A 16281-nucleotide genomic window follows, 5' to 3' on the forward strand; every position below is an offset into this window, starting at 1 on the left:
CGTTTTTTCTTTATTTAAATTTCCTTTTTCTTTATTTAAATTTCATTAAATTTCTTTATTTAAATTTTGTAATTTCTTTATTTAAATTTAGTTTTTCTTTATTTAAATTTCGTTTTTCTTTATTTAAATTTCGTTTTTTCTTTATTTAAATTTCCTTTTTCTTTATTTAAATTTTGTTTAATTTCTTTATTTAACTTTTGTAATTTCTTTATTTAAATTTCGTTTTTCTTTATTTAAATTTCGTTTTTCTTTATTTAAATTTCGTTTTTTCTTTATTTAAATTTCGTTTTTCTTTATTTAAATTTCGTTTTTCTTTATTTAAATCTATCCTTTACTGTCAGTAATTTGTTAGTCAGAAAAATATTAGATTACCTTAAAAGTATTGCTTAATTTAACAGACCTGTGTGTGTGCGTTTTATATCACTGCAGTGTCCTTCTCGGACGCATTCTCTGCCCGCGGGAGGTGCGCCGCTTCCAGCTCGCGCTGTTCTGTAGTTTACTAAAAGTGTATTAATTCTGAATGTGTTGCATCTCGCGTGTCCATCTATATTGCACCAAATGCCACAATGCACTCCCTTGAGAAGTCGATTGGATTAAATAATAAAAATGCAAACGGACATACAGACACATAGAGAATCCTACCTTTATTAGAGAGAAAAATATGTTCAGCTCCGTCTATCCGTCTATCCGTCTATCCGATGTCCGATGTTATTAACACTGTGTCTACACCAGAAGCGGCTGTTATTTTTTGCCACTTTTGCCAGTTCTTTGTGACAGCTTTTAGGTGCTTTATTGGCAGCGTCATCCTTACATAAATCATGCACGGCGCACGCTGCATTTTTTTTTTTATATTAATTTATCGGCCATTATAAATGCCGATACCGATAGTTAGGAAAATGCCTAATATCGGCCGATAATATCGGCCTGCCGATATATCGGTCGGGCTCTAATTCCCAGTTTCGATTCAAATAAAGTAAAAAACTCAAACATTAAACATTTATTTTTGTAAAACTTTTTGCAAAACCTTTTGCTGCAGCTGAATACCACGAATAAAAATTCAGTATTCGCACACAATATGAGAGGTGTCTTTCTGTTCAGCATGCGAGTACCGAATTGAGTTCTCATTCTCGCACATTAAAGTGCGCACAAAGGAATTGATAAGCGGAATTGAAATGTTAATTATATATTAATTATGTATCAGATTCCTGACCTTAAGTACCCAATTCCAGAATTGAAATATATTTTTGATTCCCAACCCTAGTCATAGTATTGTGCATTAAAATAAGTCTTTAAATATCTGCATCTGTAATCAGTGTGCAAGAAAAGGAATAAAACTAGGTGTTTTACAGCCACTATGGTGGTCATCTCAGCTGGAAACTGCAGTAAATTGTATGAATAGTTAAGTTTTTGGAGTAAAGGTCAACACACAAGTGCATTCACACACACTCTCTTGTCTCACACACTCGGACAAACCAAGTCTGTGGGATCTGATGCCTGCAGACACAACTATAATCCTGTATTTACCCTCAATATTTACATATGCATAAGCAAATAATCTTCCTAAACCGCTCAAGAAGTTTTTTCAACCCTCAATGATTTGTGGTTGTTGCCTAAGCAAGTCTAATATTGAGTTTGTTCATGCAACGCTCACTGCCACCATGCTAGTGGAGCTGGGATTGGTATCATGTTGCTAGGGTGGTTACAAACAGTGTGGGATAAGATATGCTCAAAAGTTTAGCTCTTTGCGACCTTCCTCTCACATGTGACTGACAATTAGCTACGAGTTCTGCCTACACACAGGGGGCTTATGATCTACATATTATAAATGCCAAAGGTTCAAAAGCCTGGTCTGCTCCCGCTGAACATGCCAAAAATTGACCGAATTTCACATTCCCACTGAGTCCTCACAAATGAAGCCATTTAATTACATTGGCAGCACAGGTTGTGCAAATGCAACCAAATCTGTGGGAAAGGGCTGGAGATGTATGGGTGGGGACCAGGAAATAATGCAACTGTGACACTGTGGGAGACTGAAAGGGGAAAAGGAGAAATAGAGAAGACAACACTATTTGGCTATTGGTTAACATTGACAAATTATCATTATACATTAGCATTATCCATCATCTAGGCTACTAAATAATGCTAACCAACTTGGCTATAGAGTTCAACAGTGCACGCTCACTTTTTATACGGCGCTGGTTCCAGAAGTATTTGAAAACCGAACATAACTCCCATGAAGCACTGCGAACAGCATAATTGAATTAAAGGGTTAGCTAAATGGAAGCTCAAGCCTGTTCGCTTGACGTGCGAGAACCAATGAGGTTCTTTCTCGTGTGTTACGCAGCACGCAAGAACCAATGAGGTTTGTTATCACACATCAAGCAAGTACAGTTGAGCTTCTGTTTATGTTCACTGATCAATGTTTATATGTGAATAAAAGCCTAAATTTAATCTGTTCATCATATAAAGCGATCATGTATTTTCTTACAAAGCTTGTAGAGGTTTCACATTCAAGTTAGTTGCATTAGGCTACACACGTTCCGCATTCTGACACCGCAGCGCGCAGCCTCTGCATGGGTTGTACCATGAGAGGGAGTTCTCCCCTCCCCTCCCATAGAGTTGGTTGGGTCCATAGCCCGTCTTTTCCAAAACGTTTTCTCAGGTAGGCTACCGCGGCACCGCCGGCGCCTACCGATAGCTGGGCCGGCCCTACCGTAACGGTAGGCGTCAGGGAGGATGGATGGGAGGAAGAGGCCAGGAGGAGCTGAAAAAGCCAGGTTGAAAAAAAAGAAAGGCATTGGAGGAGGATGCTGCCAAATGTGCCAAGCTTACAGATTTATTTTCAAGAGGACAAACACAAGTGGCAACAGGTAAAGAGAGATAGGTTTAGTAATGATTAGCATTAGCAACGTAATTATTCGGCTAATACTGTTGTAGCGTTGTCAACCTATTCACAAGCAAAATATAACATTTTATTAAAATATTAGCCTTTTTGTATCACCCAATACATGGCGATTCATAGACTTTGCAAATATTATGCAATTTAATATTGATGATAACAAAGCTTTGCACTGTTGATCACACTAGTCTACTTAAATTTTTCACCAGGAAATTTGTTTTGAAAAACGTTTATTTTGTACAAAATGGCACATAGTCATAGTCACACTTGTGGTGTTCCCGGTAAAAAATGACCAGCCTACAAAAAATTGCTTATAAATCTCTCATTATACTATATTATCACCCAATATTGGATTCAATCTTTTTGTCAACTTGTTTTCTTTCAATTATTTTTCAATTTCAAAAATTTTGACTAAACCATTTAATTCACATGGATTACTTTTACGATCTCTTTATGAACTTTTTGAAGCATCCAAGTAGTAGTTGCGTAGCTGTCAACGGAGAGACAGAACTGGCTCAGATTTTATTAAAAAATATCTTAATTTGTGTTCCGAAGATGAACGAAAGTCTTACAGGTTTGGAACAACACGAGGGTGAGTAAAATGAGTGATTTCATTTTTGGGTGAACTTACTCTTTAAAAATTATAGAGAAAAATAAAACTACTAATTTACAAATGTTGATTTTATATTATATATGCGCATTTAAGAATAAGAAATAATGTGGGCTGACAACTTCAATAGAATCAAATACCATTGATCAACAACCTCGTATCTCACAGTAAGGTTGTCTTTAAAGGTTTATCAATTATCGTTAATCAATTTCCTTACAGAGAAAAGGAATTTTTACTTCCAGAACCCAATTGTTAACATTTCCTGATGATGTCATTTTGGCTACACAGATTATTGGGTAAAGACAGTTTTTAGAAAAAGACCACCAAATGATTATCATCATATGATTGTTATACGATTATGATTTCAATTAAATATCAGTGTTGAAATGCTCATTATAAGATAATGTAGGACTGCACAATTTGAGGAAAAAAACCCATTGTTCCTTAAAATGCGATTGATTTAAGTTCCAAGTTTGCTGTGCTAGTCTCTAGGGCTGCACATTTTGGCTGATTACAAAATTACTATTTAAAAATCAATAAATAATAAAAAATAAGATTATAAAAAAATTAAAAAAATATTTAAAATAAATTAATTAAATAAATAAATAAGTACTATTTTTTATTTATTTAATTTTACAGTACAACTCAAAGTAAAACTGAACTAGACATGAACCGAACACACCCCTAACCCAAAATATGAGAAGTAATAGTGATGTTTGACTTATTAAACACCACTAATCATAGGTTACAGGAGAACATTTTCCAGCTGTTGATCAGGTACGGAGCTCATGTGCACGTGTTTGGAGACGTGTGTGCATATGTGTCAGGCATGTCTAATGTATCGCGCTGCACGCTGTGAGTTCATGCGATATGTCAGGCAGAGTGAAGTCTATCTCTCTCTCTCGACCCCCCCCCCCTGCACTCACTCCTCTTCCAATCTCTCGCCCTTCATCCTGTCATCCTGTCTTTTCTCCGCATCAGGAGCCAGCAGCACACGGGCAACTCATTAGAGCCGGAGAACAGAGAGAAAGACAGAGAATAGTGAAGAGAGAGTAAGTTTCTCCATCTGTTATGCGCTATCCAGATACGCTCCAGTAGAAAAAGATCTAGCAATATCCATTTATTCTCCCTGCCTGCCCAAAGAGTCAAACAAGGTCAAAAGCAATGCTCCAACCTTTAGTACACTTGAAGAGGAGAAAATGTAGCACTAATAACATTTTGTTTGGTTCCTGCTAAAATAAAACGTAAGGCTGCTATAAAACAAAATCTATATAAAAAAAAGAAGTCAAGTCATAATAATATGTTAATTTCTATTAAATTATGAATAACATTTGATACTTTGTCTAAGCAAAATGAAAATGAAACCGAAAATACTACGCCTTTTTTAAGACCATTAGGATTTGTTGCACTGTGAATTTTTTCAAAGACAATTAAATAACAATGACTTCATTCCAATTTATTAGTAGTTATACTATATAAAACGGTTAGTTCCAATCATTGATTCTGATTGGTCAATAGCTGTGTTTTATTCATGATAAAACACGGCTATGACCGCTTCACTCAACGGTTCTATGTATCACTACACAACACCCCTAACAACCAAACACATGTTTGATCTCATTGACATTGTTCATTGAAGCTATATACTATTGTGAGAGATCGAGTAAGCAAGTGTACCGGTATTTACAGTAGACATGGCATTTTCCTTCAGGTCAGTCCTATATTCATAATAAAAAAATCTGTTTGAATGTCCGCTGCGATATCTTGTCCTTTAAAGGGGTGGTATAATGCCCTTTCACAAGATGTAAAATAAATCTCTGATGTCCCCAGAGCGTGTGTGTGAAGTTTTAGCTCAAAATACCCCACAGATATTTTTATATAGCATGTTGAAGTTGTCAAGCGTGCCGCACAAGCCCTGAAAAGTGAAGCCAAAACGTCTCGATCGCCCCCCGGTGACTGGTCCTAGTATAGGTCATAAACCCCGCCTCCCCGTGTTATTCAACGGGACGTGAGACCAACTAAACAATTTCAAATATCTTTTTTCCAAAGGTGGTTTCTTTCATTTGCTGTCGTTTTTATCACGCTGATGTAAATTCAAGTGTCTGTTTCAAAATAAGTTGGTTTTTAGTTAGTTACGTGATGCTATAAAAACGGGTGGTGTAACGTCATGATTGACAGCTGTGATTGACAGGTTCTCTGAGCGAAGTAGTCACTGAAGCACCAACGGACATTTGTTTCGGGATCTTCGGAGGACTGAGAAGATTATATTTACTTTATTTTAACAAGCCTCTTGTCGTACTGCAATACTTTTTAAAAAAAGTGCACTCAGGGAGAGTGCATTCTGCGAGAGTGATGGCGGAGCGTTGATTTCGCGGCTTTACTTCCTGCTCCCTACTGCGCAGGTCTGGTCCCGAGATCGCTACTGCGCAGACTCAAGTTCCAAGATGTCAGCGCCATATCGGGACACTGGCGGCTTCAGTTCTCACCAATGGAAGAGAGCGAAGGGGCGTCGTCCATCTTTTTTACAAAGAAACAAAGTTTCTTTGTCTATGGCAAAGACAAAGTTTTTGTGTCTGTCTCTTTAAATGAAAATGAGCTGCTGCTCCCTTTCAAGAAGAGGGCGGAGCTTCAACAGCTCATGTCCTTTTACCTCACACACACATGCACTGAAAATTAGTTTCAATGTTTATTTTAAGTGTCAAGATACTTTCAAAAGGTGATTTACTCTAGTTTGATCACTACAGTAGATATTGCTGTTTATATCTGAACTATAAACTTTTATCCCAGTACACAGAAATAATGATACTGTGTGGTTGAAAAGACATGTGTTGTACATGTGTATACATGACAACTGCTCTCTCTAGGCAGCACATACGCAAATTTGAATGTTCCGCTGCGATCATAGGCTACTTGTTAAAGGTTTAACAAGTATTCAACATTGTACACACAGTAATGCTTCTTGTAATTAATTAATTATTAGTTTTTATAATTGTGTCCGGATAGGAATCAGGAAAATCTAGGTTAAACATTTTAATTGTCATGAAAATGTCACATTGCAAACCATCTTTAAATAAAGTTGGCTTTAATTTCTTTATGCAAAACGTAGAAAGTCAAATATGACCTGAATCCTCTTAAGGTCAACCTCATATCTAAATTGACAATTTCAAATTATATACTTTAAATACTTTTCATACTTTTACTTTGTGCAAGAATTGTAATGTGTAATTTGACCTGAGTTTCTTATGTGAAAAATTCCAGGTAGAAGAAAAGCCATATAATGTTAGGGTAACACAGACACACACACACACACTCAGAGGTTCCTCACTGTCTCTCTAGTCTACAGTGTGGACATTTCTCTCCCAGCGGTGATGCTGAATGTCTTATCACAGTCGTGATGGTGGACGAGTCAATCCGAGTGCTGGCTGAGCTCTACAGGATAGACTGACTCCAGCTCGAAAGCCACACCCCCTCTCTTCCCCTCTCTTCTTTAAGAAACAAGTGTTCCTCTGTTCGGCGGGCCTGGGCAATAAAACAATGTTTATTTGTGTGGACAGCTGCACAGCGCGGCGAGTTCATGTGTGAGCCGTGAGTAGGCCAGCATGCCAAGTGCGATAAAGGATAAAAGACTGAACTGGGTTTGAGAAACGCTTCATGATCCTGAACCTCAAGCTTACTTTCAGTCATTTGAAATGAAAACTGGTCTGTTCAAAGAAAAATGCAATTAATTAGCCTATCAAACCCTAATCAGTTTAGGAAAACATCAGATTGTAGTTTGTTTTGGTAGAATATGACTGACAGCATCACCATGGCAACATCAGAACCATTTAGCAGAAATATCTATTAGGCTGCTGTCACTTTAAGACCTGACACATGTATCCATTATAATGTTTTCTTACAAAACTGTTTACGTTTATTTAAAACATAACGGACGGTGTTTAAGAGAATACTTGCCAAGACTGGCATTTATTTGTCTCTATTTGACTGTTTAGGTGCAATAAGCAGCGAAAATGAACCCAATGTGGCTTTATGTGTGCACACTTTGGGTGCGAGCACAAAATCTGTGGGAATAAGTACAATTATGCACAAAACGCACAATCCCACAGCGAAATTCAAGCTCTGTAACACCAACAATATTCATCCGGAGCAAATTAAATGAGTGAGTGAGTGGAGGCGGGTTTGTGTGTAACTCGTTGTCAGATAGATGAAAGCGCGAGAAAGCGCAGCTGGTGTTGTGTATCTATTCTGTGGAAAATTAATATTGGAAGCATTTCAGAAATTTCAGTATCGATACGCATCGAAAAATTTACAAAATGAATAGTTTTGACAACACTTCATTGCACTTAGTTAATTATTTCATATGCCTTTTTAAAAGATTACAACTGAAAAACGTATAAATTCAACCCACCAAAGTGGCTAGTAGGAGTGACTGCGTTACATGCCACTGCTGAAATCCACCCGCATTTGGCGGGTTGGCGGGTGTTAATGTCAAGTCCTGGACGCATGTATTTCCCATACAAACGCACACACACATACAGTACAGAGACACACATGGAAACATACAATCGCAAAGAAACGTCAGCGCTGCCCTTTGGCTTCATTAATAAAATTAATTTGCAACTGAAAAGCTACATGACATTTCTCAGTATGGACGTTGTAACGTTGTGGTTTTTGAAGCAGTTAAACTTACAGCTTTGCTACAAGTAGAGACGCTGCTGCTGAACACTGTTGTAAGCTGCACAGACTCAGGTAATACACACATGCTTAACCATTAACCAATCTATCAATCTCTCTCTCTCCATCAGTCTGCATATCTGTGTCTCAAGCCTCTGTTGCTTGCTCTAAAATGAAGCTTTGGAATTAGCAATGGAGGCTTTGCTATGAGATGCGCAAACATTAGTCCTACACACAAATTTCTCCTTACATGTTCATTATGATCATTTTATCAAATGATCATAAATCACATACAATCCTATTAGCCTATTATTTAGAGTAATAAAAAAAAAAAAAAAGCTTGAAGAAGCTGGTGTTTTGAGTGGCTGAACGCCACTGTAGTAGACGCATCTTGCTATATTAAGGTTAACGATTATTTAATTGATCGTTCGTTTAAATGAGGATCAATAATGGGATTTTGTGTAAATTGATACCCCTACTGGTGTTAAGAAAATCCATATTGAGTATGTAATAGGTTTCCATACACAATATTAGCTCAAAAGAGCTGCTTATTTTCAAAATGCACATAGTCTAGGCCAGGGGTCGGCAACCCAAAATGTTGAAAGAGCCATATTGGACCAAAAAAAAAAAAAAAAACTGTCTGGAGCCGCAAAAAATTAAAAGCCTTATATAAGCCTTATAATGAAGGCAACACATGCTGTAAGTGTCTATATTAGCTTTATTAGCCCCCTAGTATCAAAATGATAAGTAGGCTACAAATACATAATGAGCATTCATGATTAAATGTTTATTTTCCCTGCAGCGCATCCTGGAGAGAATGACGCACCACGTGACTACTGTGCTGTACGATCGTGCTTTAAGTTTAACTTCCATTATAATTTTAATGTATTATGTTTCGTTTTATTTATTCGTGTATTATTTTTACAACGTTGAAAAACTTTAAGAATGTTTGTTATGTTTTTCCTCCTACAGAAATTATACTAAAACAAAAAATATTTTTTCCATTTTCATATTTTTGACAAAGCTCCAGGGAGCCACTAGGGCGGCGCTTAAGAGCCGCGGGTTGCCGATCCCCGGTCTAGGCATACTATTTTAAATGTAGCCTACTATGATTTTGGGATGCACTTATCCGCAATTTTGCATATCATACAGCTTGGACATTGTTCGAATTGCGATGAAGAAATTTTTTTTTCCAGGATTCGTCATTAGGCCAGTGGATTATGGGAAATGTCATTCAGTAAAACAGAAACGATTAAACTATACTGAGGCATTCGATACAAGTTAAATATTTACAACATCACAAAAACCTGCCTCATTAACTAGACAAAAACTGATGTTATATGAGAAGCTCAGTTATGAAAGTCCATTATGAAAAGTGCCAAGTCACACAAAGAAGGTTAAGCAAACCTTTCTGAATGTTTGGGGTCAAAGTTCAAGTCCCTATGAACCTTATCTTCTAGAACACTCACAAGCAGATGAGCGGTTGTGCATTTCTGATAAAACAAAGCAGTTTTGAAATAAAGAAAACCCTTAAAGTGATCCAATTTAATTATAACCTTAATCTACCAAACTGTTTGTCATAAAGCCCAAATACTCGTCCATGTGTCATACATCTGTTGCGTGTGTTTGCACGTCTTCATTATGACCATGTGCCATTTGCGTTTATAGCATTATAATGTGTGCAAGATGATTCAGTGAGTTAAATACTTAGCCTAACTGTAATGTACATCATCTCATTTGATTATTTTCTCTTTTTATTTGGAACTTGATGGCCATGCAAATACATTTACCGCAGAATAAACATTAAAGCGAAATCTTACAGGTCGATACAGCCGTCACATCATGTGCACTATAATACTGTCTCATTAAGTGTTGTTGTGCACTAAATACTCTGAAATAGAGCCAAGATCATTTACACACATTACTTAGGACCACCGTACATGCACACGCAAGACCATGTGCATGAGCACACAAAATATGAGCTCCTAATCCAACGGTTAATAATCTGTGGCATATAATCTCAGGATCAGCGTGCATCCATTCACCTCTTTTGACGTAGCATTTGCGTGCCATCCGACAAACGTCATCCCTGTTTCTTTATGCTGTGAATGCTGCATAAAATGACTCCTGTCTATCTAGTTTTATCTTGGAAGTAATTCAAGTTTAACACTTGTGCACACAGATAAAGCAAACTCTAAGCATACTTCAAACACAAGGACATTCTGAGGTCGACCTAGACCAGACACATTTCCTCAAGATTCTATTTTAGTTTACTTAAAAAGAACATTGCATTAAACTATAAAACATTCTGGAAATGCTTCAGCTTTAAGTGCAATATACTTTAAACAGTGCCAGGAGAGACCAGAATGCATGTCTTTTTGACAAGCACTATGATATTACAGGTGCAATAAAAAACAAAATCATTATCTTGGCTATAAAATCTGCCAGAATCATGTCTAATGTCACAATGCATGATAAATGTAAAAACTGCGCTTGTGAAATATGAAGTGACCTTAAAAACTTAGTAATAAGAGCTGAACTCTGTAATAATTTCAAGGGTTTATCATCTGTGAACAAATCTTTGACCTTTGTCATGCTTCAGCATGATGCATGTGTGCAAACCTCCACTATATCATGGAGTTTGTGGAACAAACCAACTTTTAAACAGCAAGATAATTGGTCACAATTCAGCATCCAACAAAATGCCAGAAATCTATATCTGATTGGAATCTGATCATATATTTTACAAATCCATTTTGAGCTCATTCATATGTGATTTGAAATCCTATTCAAATCGCATTTCTGGAAATCCGTTTCAGTCTGACCGCTCTGATCAGATTTTGCGTTATGTAACTTTCTCACACCAGTGTGAACATAGCTTAATGCACACTACAAGACAGAAGCTCATTGGTTCCATTTCTCCAACCAATGGAAGACTTGAGGATGCATTCATTAAAAAACAATCATACCTCATATATGCTAAGCTTTACTTGGCACAATAACTGTGTGTGTGCTTTCCTTCATTCAAAGGTGACAGAAGTTTGAAACACTAGGACACAAGACTTCTGGCATGGTGTTTGCTTAACTCAACCATGGTTCACAGTAATTAGCTGAAATCAATCATCTGTTAACAAATTCTTACTGCTCTGAAAAAAACAAAAGACACTTGCTTATTAGTGCAGTCCTATTATTGAGTGTTTTATCAAACACTGCAGATGCCTTAATAATATGCTGGAAGAACCAGATTTCCAGTGGTCCTATTTTAGCAATAAACCAGGGTTGGCGATGGATTTTCTATTGTTTTGATGGATCCCAAAAGAGCACTGAGCATTTGCAATGGCTGTAGTGTGATATCAATAAATGCAACAAGGCTGTAATCAACACTCTAAACTTTGGGTGAAAAGATGCACAAAATCCCTCAAACATCACCATCATCATCATCAAGGAACACAAAGACCGTAGTCTCACCTGCGCGTAGTCTCTCTCCAGAGTGGCCTTTTTCTGGCTGTAAGTTCTGTAATTAAAAAGAAAAACAGACAATTAAAGACCTTCAAACAGAATAGAATAAGTATTACATACATATACACACATACTCATACATATATAGCTTACATATTTGAAGTCTATGGAGTGCTGCAATGATGACGTATTTTTGTAGGCAAAAAGTTAGCATTTTAGCACTTTCATTGTCAATTTTAGCATTGTCCTGAAATCAACGGATTTTTTAATTGTTTTTTTGGTAAAAGGATTTAAATAGGCTAAGGTCTGTGGTAAACAAGCTAACACAAGTTTTAATCAACTAAATGAAATACATCAGTAAAGCAGTCTTGAGATTTTTTTAAAAGCTTTTACTTGTCTTTAAAAAAACGGATGCTAACAAGTGGCTAAATGGAACTACCGAGGTTGTCGGAGACATTATAAACATCACGCTGAACAGGTTAACTCATCTACTCACTAGTTTGCTTTAATAGTCTTGTTGTGTTTGTAATCACGCTCTTGCAAACTATTCAAACTCAAGCTTTCAGGGGAAATGTTTTTAAATAAAGACTGGAAGAGCTGTCAGAAGCTTAAAGTGGTGACGAAGTCATGCGACCGTGGTGTAGTTCAGTTACATGCTGACTGTATTTAGGCTTCAAAATTTATTTGTTAATTTGTGAAGAATATTGTCATAAATGAACAAAATGTGTAAGAATCGTGAACAGAGTTAATTTTCTGCAATAATTTGAAAGGTAATCCTAAAAGGAAAACTTTTTGAAGAAGGAACCAGTGTGATACTAATTTATGGTTTGGCCTACAAAAATAAGTCATCACTGCAGCACTCCATTGCAAAAGGTGATTGCTTTCATTTGCATAAAGCAAAAACACATTTTTTCTTAGAATAATGCAGACTGTGAGAATGATTTTTCCAAGCTGTAAACAAAACAGACTATTTCCGTCTTTCTACTTCAAAATTTCATGTTTAATTCAACATGTTACTTGCCATCTAATTTGTATTTTTTTGTGAAATTTACTAGCAATTTAATAAAACTAGCAAGAGTGTAAATTATTTCCAAATAAACTCGACCAATTTTTTTAGAATAACATTCACAATCAGACCAGGAATAGCCTATGCATAAAGAATGTAAACAGGGTCAGTGTTGGTTTCATGCTGAATTTAAATCATAACGTAAGGTCACAAGGATCCCAGTTGTGATTTTCGAAGCTCAAACTCTCTGAGCAGCAAGAGTTATTCATCATTCTCACACATCAGACTGTGAGTTGGCTGTGGAGATGGTGTTTTTAACATTCTTCCTGGTATGACTGCTTTGGTTTTCGAGCCAGAGGGAAGAAGGCATCCAGACAGATGATGGTTTTAGCAATGCATCCATCTCCCTTCACTTCCATTGTCCTTGCACTGCATTACAAATGAGTACAGTCTGAGTCAAGCTGACGAAAAAAACATCAAGTTACTGTTTTGTTTTTCCTCGCTCCACTGACTCTAATTCCTTTTCCCATCATTCCATCCCATGATTTCAATTTCAAATCAGTTAAACTCATTGCATGCGTGCCTGAAAATGCCGGAGGAATGTCACAGCGGGTTCGGTCTTATCCTATGGGGGCCGGTTTGTGTTTATGGGATTAGTGCGTGTGTGTATGTGGACTCGGCGACATTGCTTTTATGCAAGACAGGAATTTCCGCACCTCCCCCTCCCCGCAGAAATACTTCCAAAGGAAACCAAACTACAGGACCCCACTGTGGCCCAGACCCAGCGTCCTATCAAAACAGGGTGAGATGCTTACATAGCGCCATAGTTTATGGGCGAAGAGGTTTCGTGTGGTATGTCACACATGCTTGCTCATCACTTTTCACTTTCCGAGGGTCTACTGGCCAGCGAACACACAATTCATCCTAGTTCATGGCTGCTGTAAAGGCTTCTTTGAAGACACCGGTATCTGCTGCACATCTGCACTACATTCCAATTTACTATACAAAAAGTCAATAGTCGATATCAATGCCAAGGAAATTCCAATTTTGATATCACAGCATTATTTAAATTGTTCACCCAAAAGTTTAAATTCTGTCATAATTTACACACCCTCAAGTTGTTCCAAACCGGTATGAATTTCTTTCTTCTGCTGAACACAAAAAGAAGATATTTTGAAGAATGTGGGTAACCGAACAGTTGATCGGCCCCCATTGAGTTCCATAGTATGGGAAAAGACTATGGAAGTCAATGGGGTCCATCAACTGTTTGGTTACCCATATTCTTCAAAATATCTTCTTTTGTGTTCATAAGAAGAAAGAAATTCATACAGGTTTGGAACAACTTGAGGGTGAGGAAATGTTGATTATGCCCTTTTCCAAAGTCTTGATTTTGTTTTTGGAGTCTCCTAGAATAGATTTTAATGCTTAAAAAAAGAGAAACTGTCTCTATGAAGCCCCCCTCCTGTAAAGGGCAATTTCTCTGCTCTGATTGGTCGGCTGGACCAGTGTGTTTGGTGATTGGTCAACCGCTTTGAGCATGTTTGGGAAACCATGAGTTTCCACACTCTACTAACGCAACTCAACCAGACCTCGCATTCTTTATTTTGCGTATGCCATGGGAGGGAATTATGAGGGATATTTTGATGTTTGTTCCCGGAAGAAACCTCAAGAATACAATTGAGGTGTTTCAGGGAGTTCAGAAACAGTGATTAATGATATAGAGAATAACTCCCTTTGGAATGGACTTTAATATTAATATATTAACACAAAGTGTAGCCTTTAAGTATTTCTTTATAAAGTCAGATTTTAAACAATATGCCAAAGGTGCCTCAGTGAAATACAATTTCTGGTATTCTTTTCTTAAGTATGCATTCATGCTAGATGCATTTTTATGACATTCCAAATAGTGCCAAATTCTCTTACTATGTACTTACAAGTATGTACTTTCCAATCGACAGTGAAAAATATTTTTACTGCACAGCAGATATATGTGAATAGGGATGCAGCCATGGGCTGTGTCTCAATCAGCTCCCTTGTTCGCAAATGCACTGCCCAGGCAGTCAACCATTTCTAGGGCTGTCTCCCAGTGTCAAAATCCTTTCAGCACACTGACACATTCGCTTCCTAGAAATTTTCAGAATACACTGGAAAAAAACAACAGAAATGTCTTCATAAGTCCCACAAGCTGTCAGAGAAATAGAGCAAGTGTGCATACAGTATGCAAAGCCTTATTTTTTTACTTTAAAAATAGATTCTGTTTGTAATTATCTTTCATCTCCTAAGTGCATGAAAACGTAAGTAATTAGAGTTCGAAGAAAATTAAAGACTTTACTTACATTAATTTACGCATGCGAGGGCTGGGCGATTAAACCGATAACAATAATTATTGCAATATGATTTTCCTCTTTAAAATTATAACAAAAGTTTGCTAAATCTTCAATATAATCTTAATGCACTATGCAAATAATGCTGCAAACACTTCTGGCAGACCGTCACACAGGCACCAGTACCAATTTGCCTAACTGATAAGCGCTGCTATTTCTGTTGCGTATGAGAAACATTACATGGCAAATGCGCCAAAAGTGTAACGAAATAGAGCTACTCATTTGAACCACGCCACACAACTCAAAAAAGACAATGCAGCGTGAGCTCAGGGCGAAATGCATTTGCTCGCTGTCCGTCTCAATCACGCGACCACTAAACGTCGCTAAGGCTGTCGCGGTGAAGGATTTTCCCTTGCGGTAATTTTGAGTGGCTCAATAGCGCGATATGCGGTTTTACCGCATTTATTAATTTATTTTGATTTATTTAAATATAAATATATTGTTGCTATATAAATAAGTGTCACGATGTGGTCAGCATGCACAAAAACGAGTACATTTTCAGTAACCAATAAACCGAAACTAAACGGCGTCTCTCCGCATTGAAAGCCTGTCACTCAGCGCGCAGTTGTTAAGGCAAAGGACTGTCTTTGAGTGAGTCATAAACCATTCATTCAACAACACGTTCAAAAACGCTGATTGATTCATTAAAAGATAGTATGAAACAAGGTAAATTATTTTTAACTTTGAGCTCCACTTTTCAAGGCTCAGCTGTCCAGCAATGCGTCGCATGGGAAACGCTGAAGCTTCACTTAATAGAGACAAATGGCATTGATTTTAATGCGTGACTCACTGAGTTTTGTTTCCCGCGACCGCGAGTTCCTCGCGCTGTGGATGCTGACCAGCGCTGTCGCTGATGCCATTCATGGTAAATACCCTTTTTTTAAAACGTTAAAAGGATGACAGGACAAATATTTAACTTTCCTTGGACACGGCAACCTTTTCACGAATATGACTTGACCTCAAAGACAGACGCAGGTAATCGCACGCGCTCAGTCGATCTCTCTCATTCACTGTCTGTTTAGGCTTAAGTGCAAATCCACGAAGCCCCTGTACAAATCACCATGATAAAACCATGATCGCCACGTCTTATCATTATTAACTTATTTAAAATTCAATACATGCACGAAGTAAAAAAAAAAACACGTGAATATCGCGGTTGCTGCGGTAACTTGAATTCCTCTGCGGTTGGCTTGTCAGTAGCGCGGTACTGCAATATTGCGGTTATCGCGACAGCCCTAAACGTCGCTGTCAG

The 16281-nt window shown here is 37.4% G+C and overlaps 1 protein-coding gene across 2 annotated transcripts in view; it reads right to left on the reverse strand.

Annotated features, from left to right (window-relative positions):
- Positions 1-16281, reverse strand: part of fchsd2 (FCH and double SH3 domains 2) — a 102190-nt gene that overhangs the window by 64088 nt on the left and 21821 nt on the right. For both annotated transcript variants that reach the window (XM_084409496.1, XM_084409495.1), the window contains exon 3: positions 11649-11694. In XM_084409496.1, coding sequence (XP_084265622.1) covers positions 11649-11694 — 46 coding nt within the window. The remainder of the gene's footprint in view (positions 1-11648; positions 11695-16281) is intronic.

Source organism: Rutilus rutilus (genome assembly GCF_951802725.1).
Source record: "Rutilus rutilus genome assembly, chromosome: 5".
Taxonomy (NCBI): Eukaryota; Metazoa; Chordata; class Actinopteri; order Cypriniformes; family Leuciscidae; genus Rutilus; species Rutilus rutilus.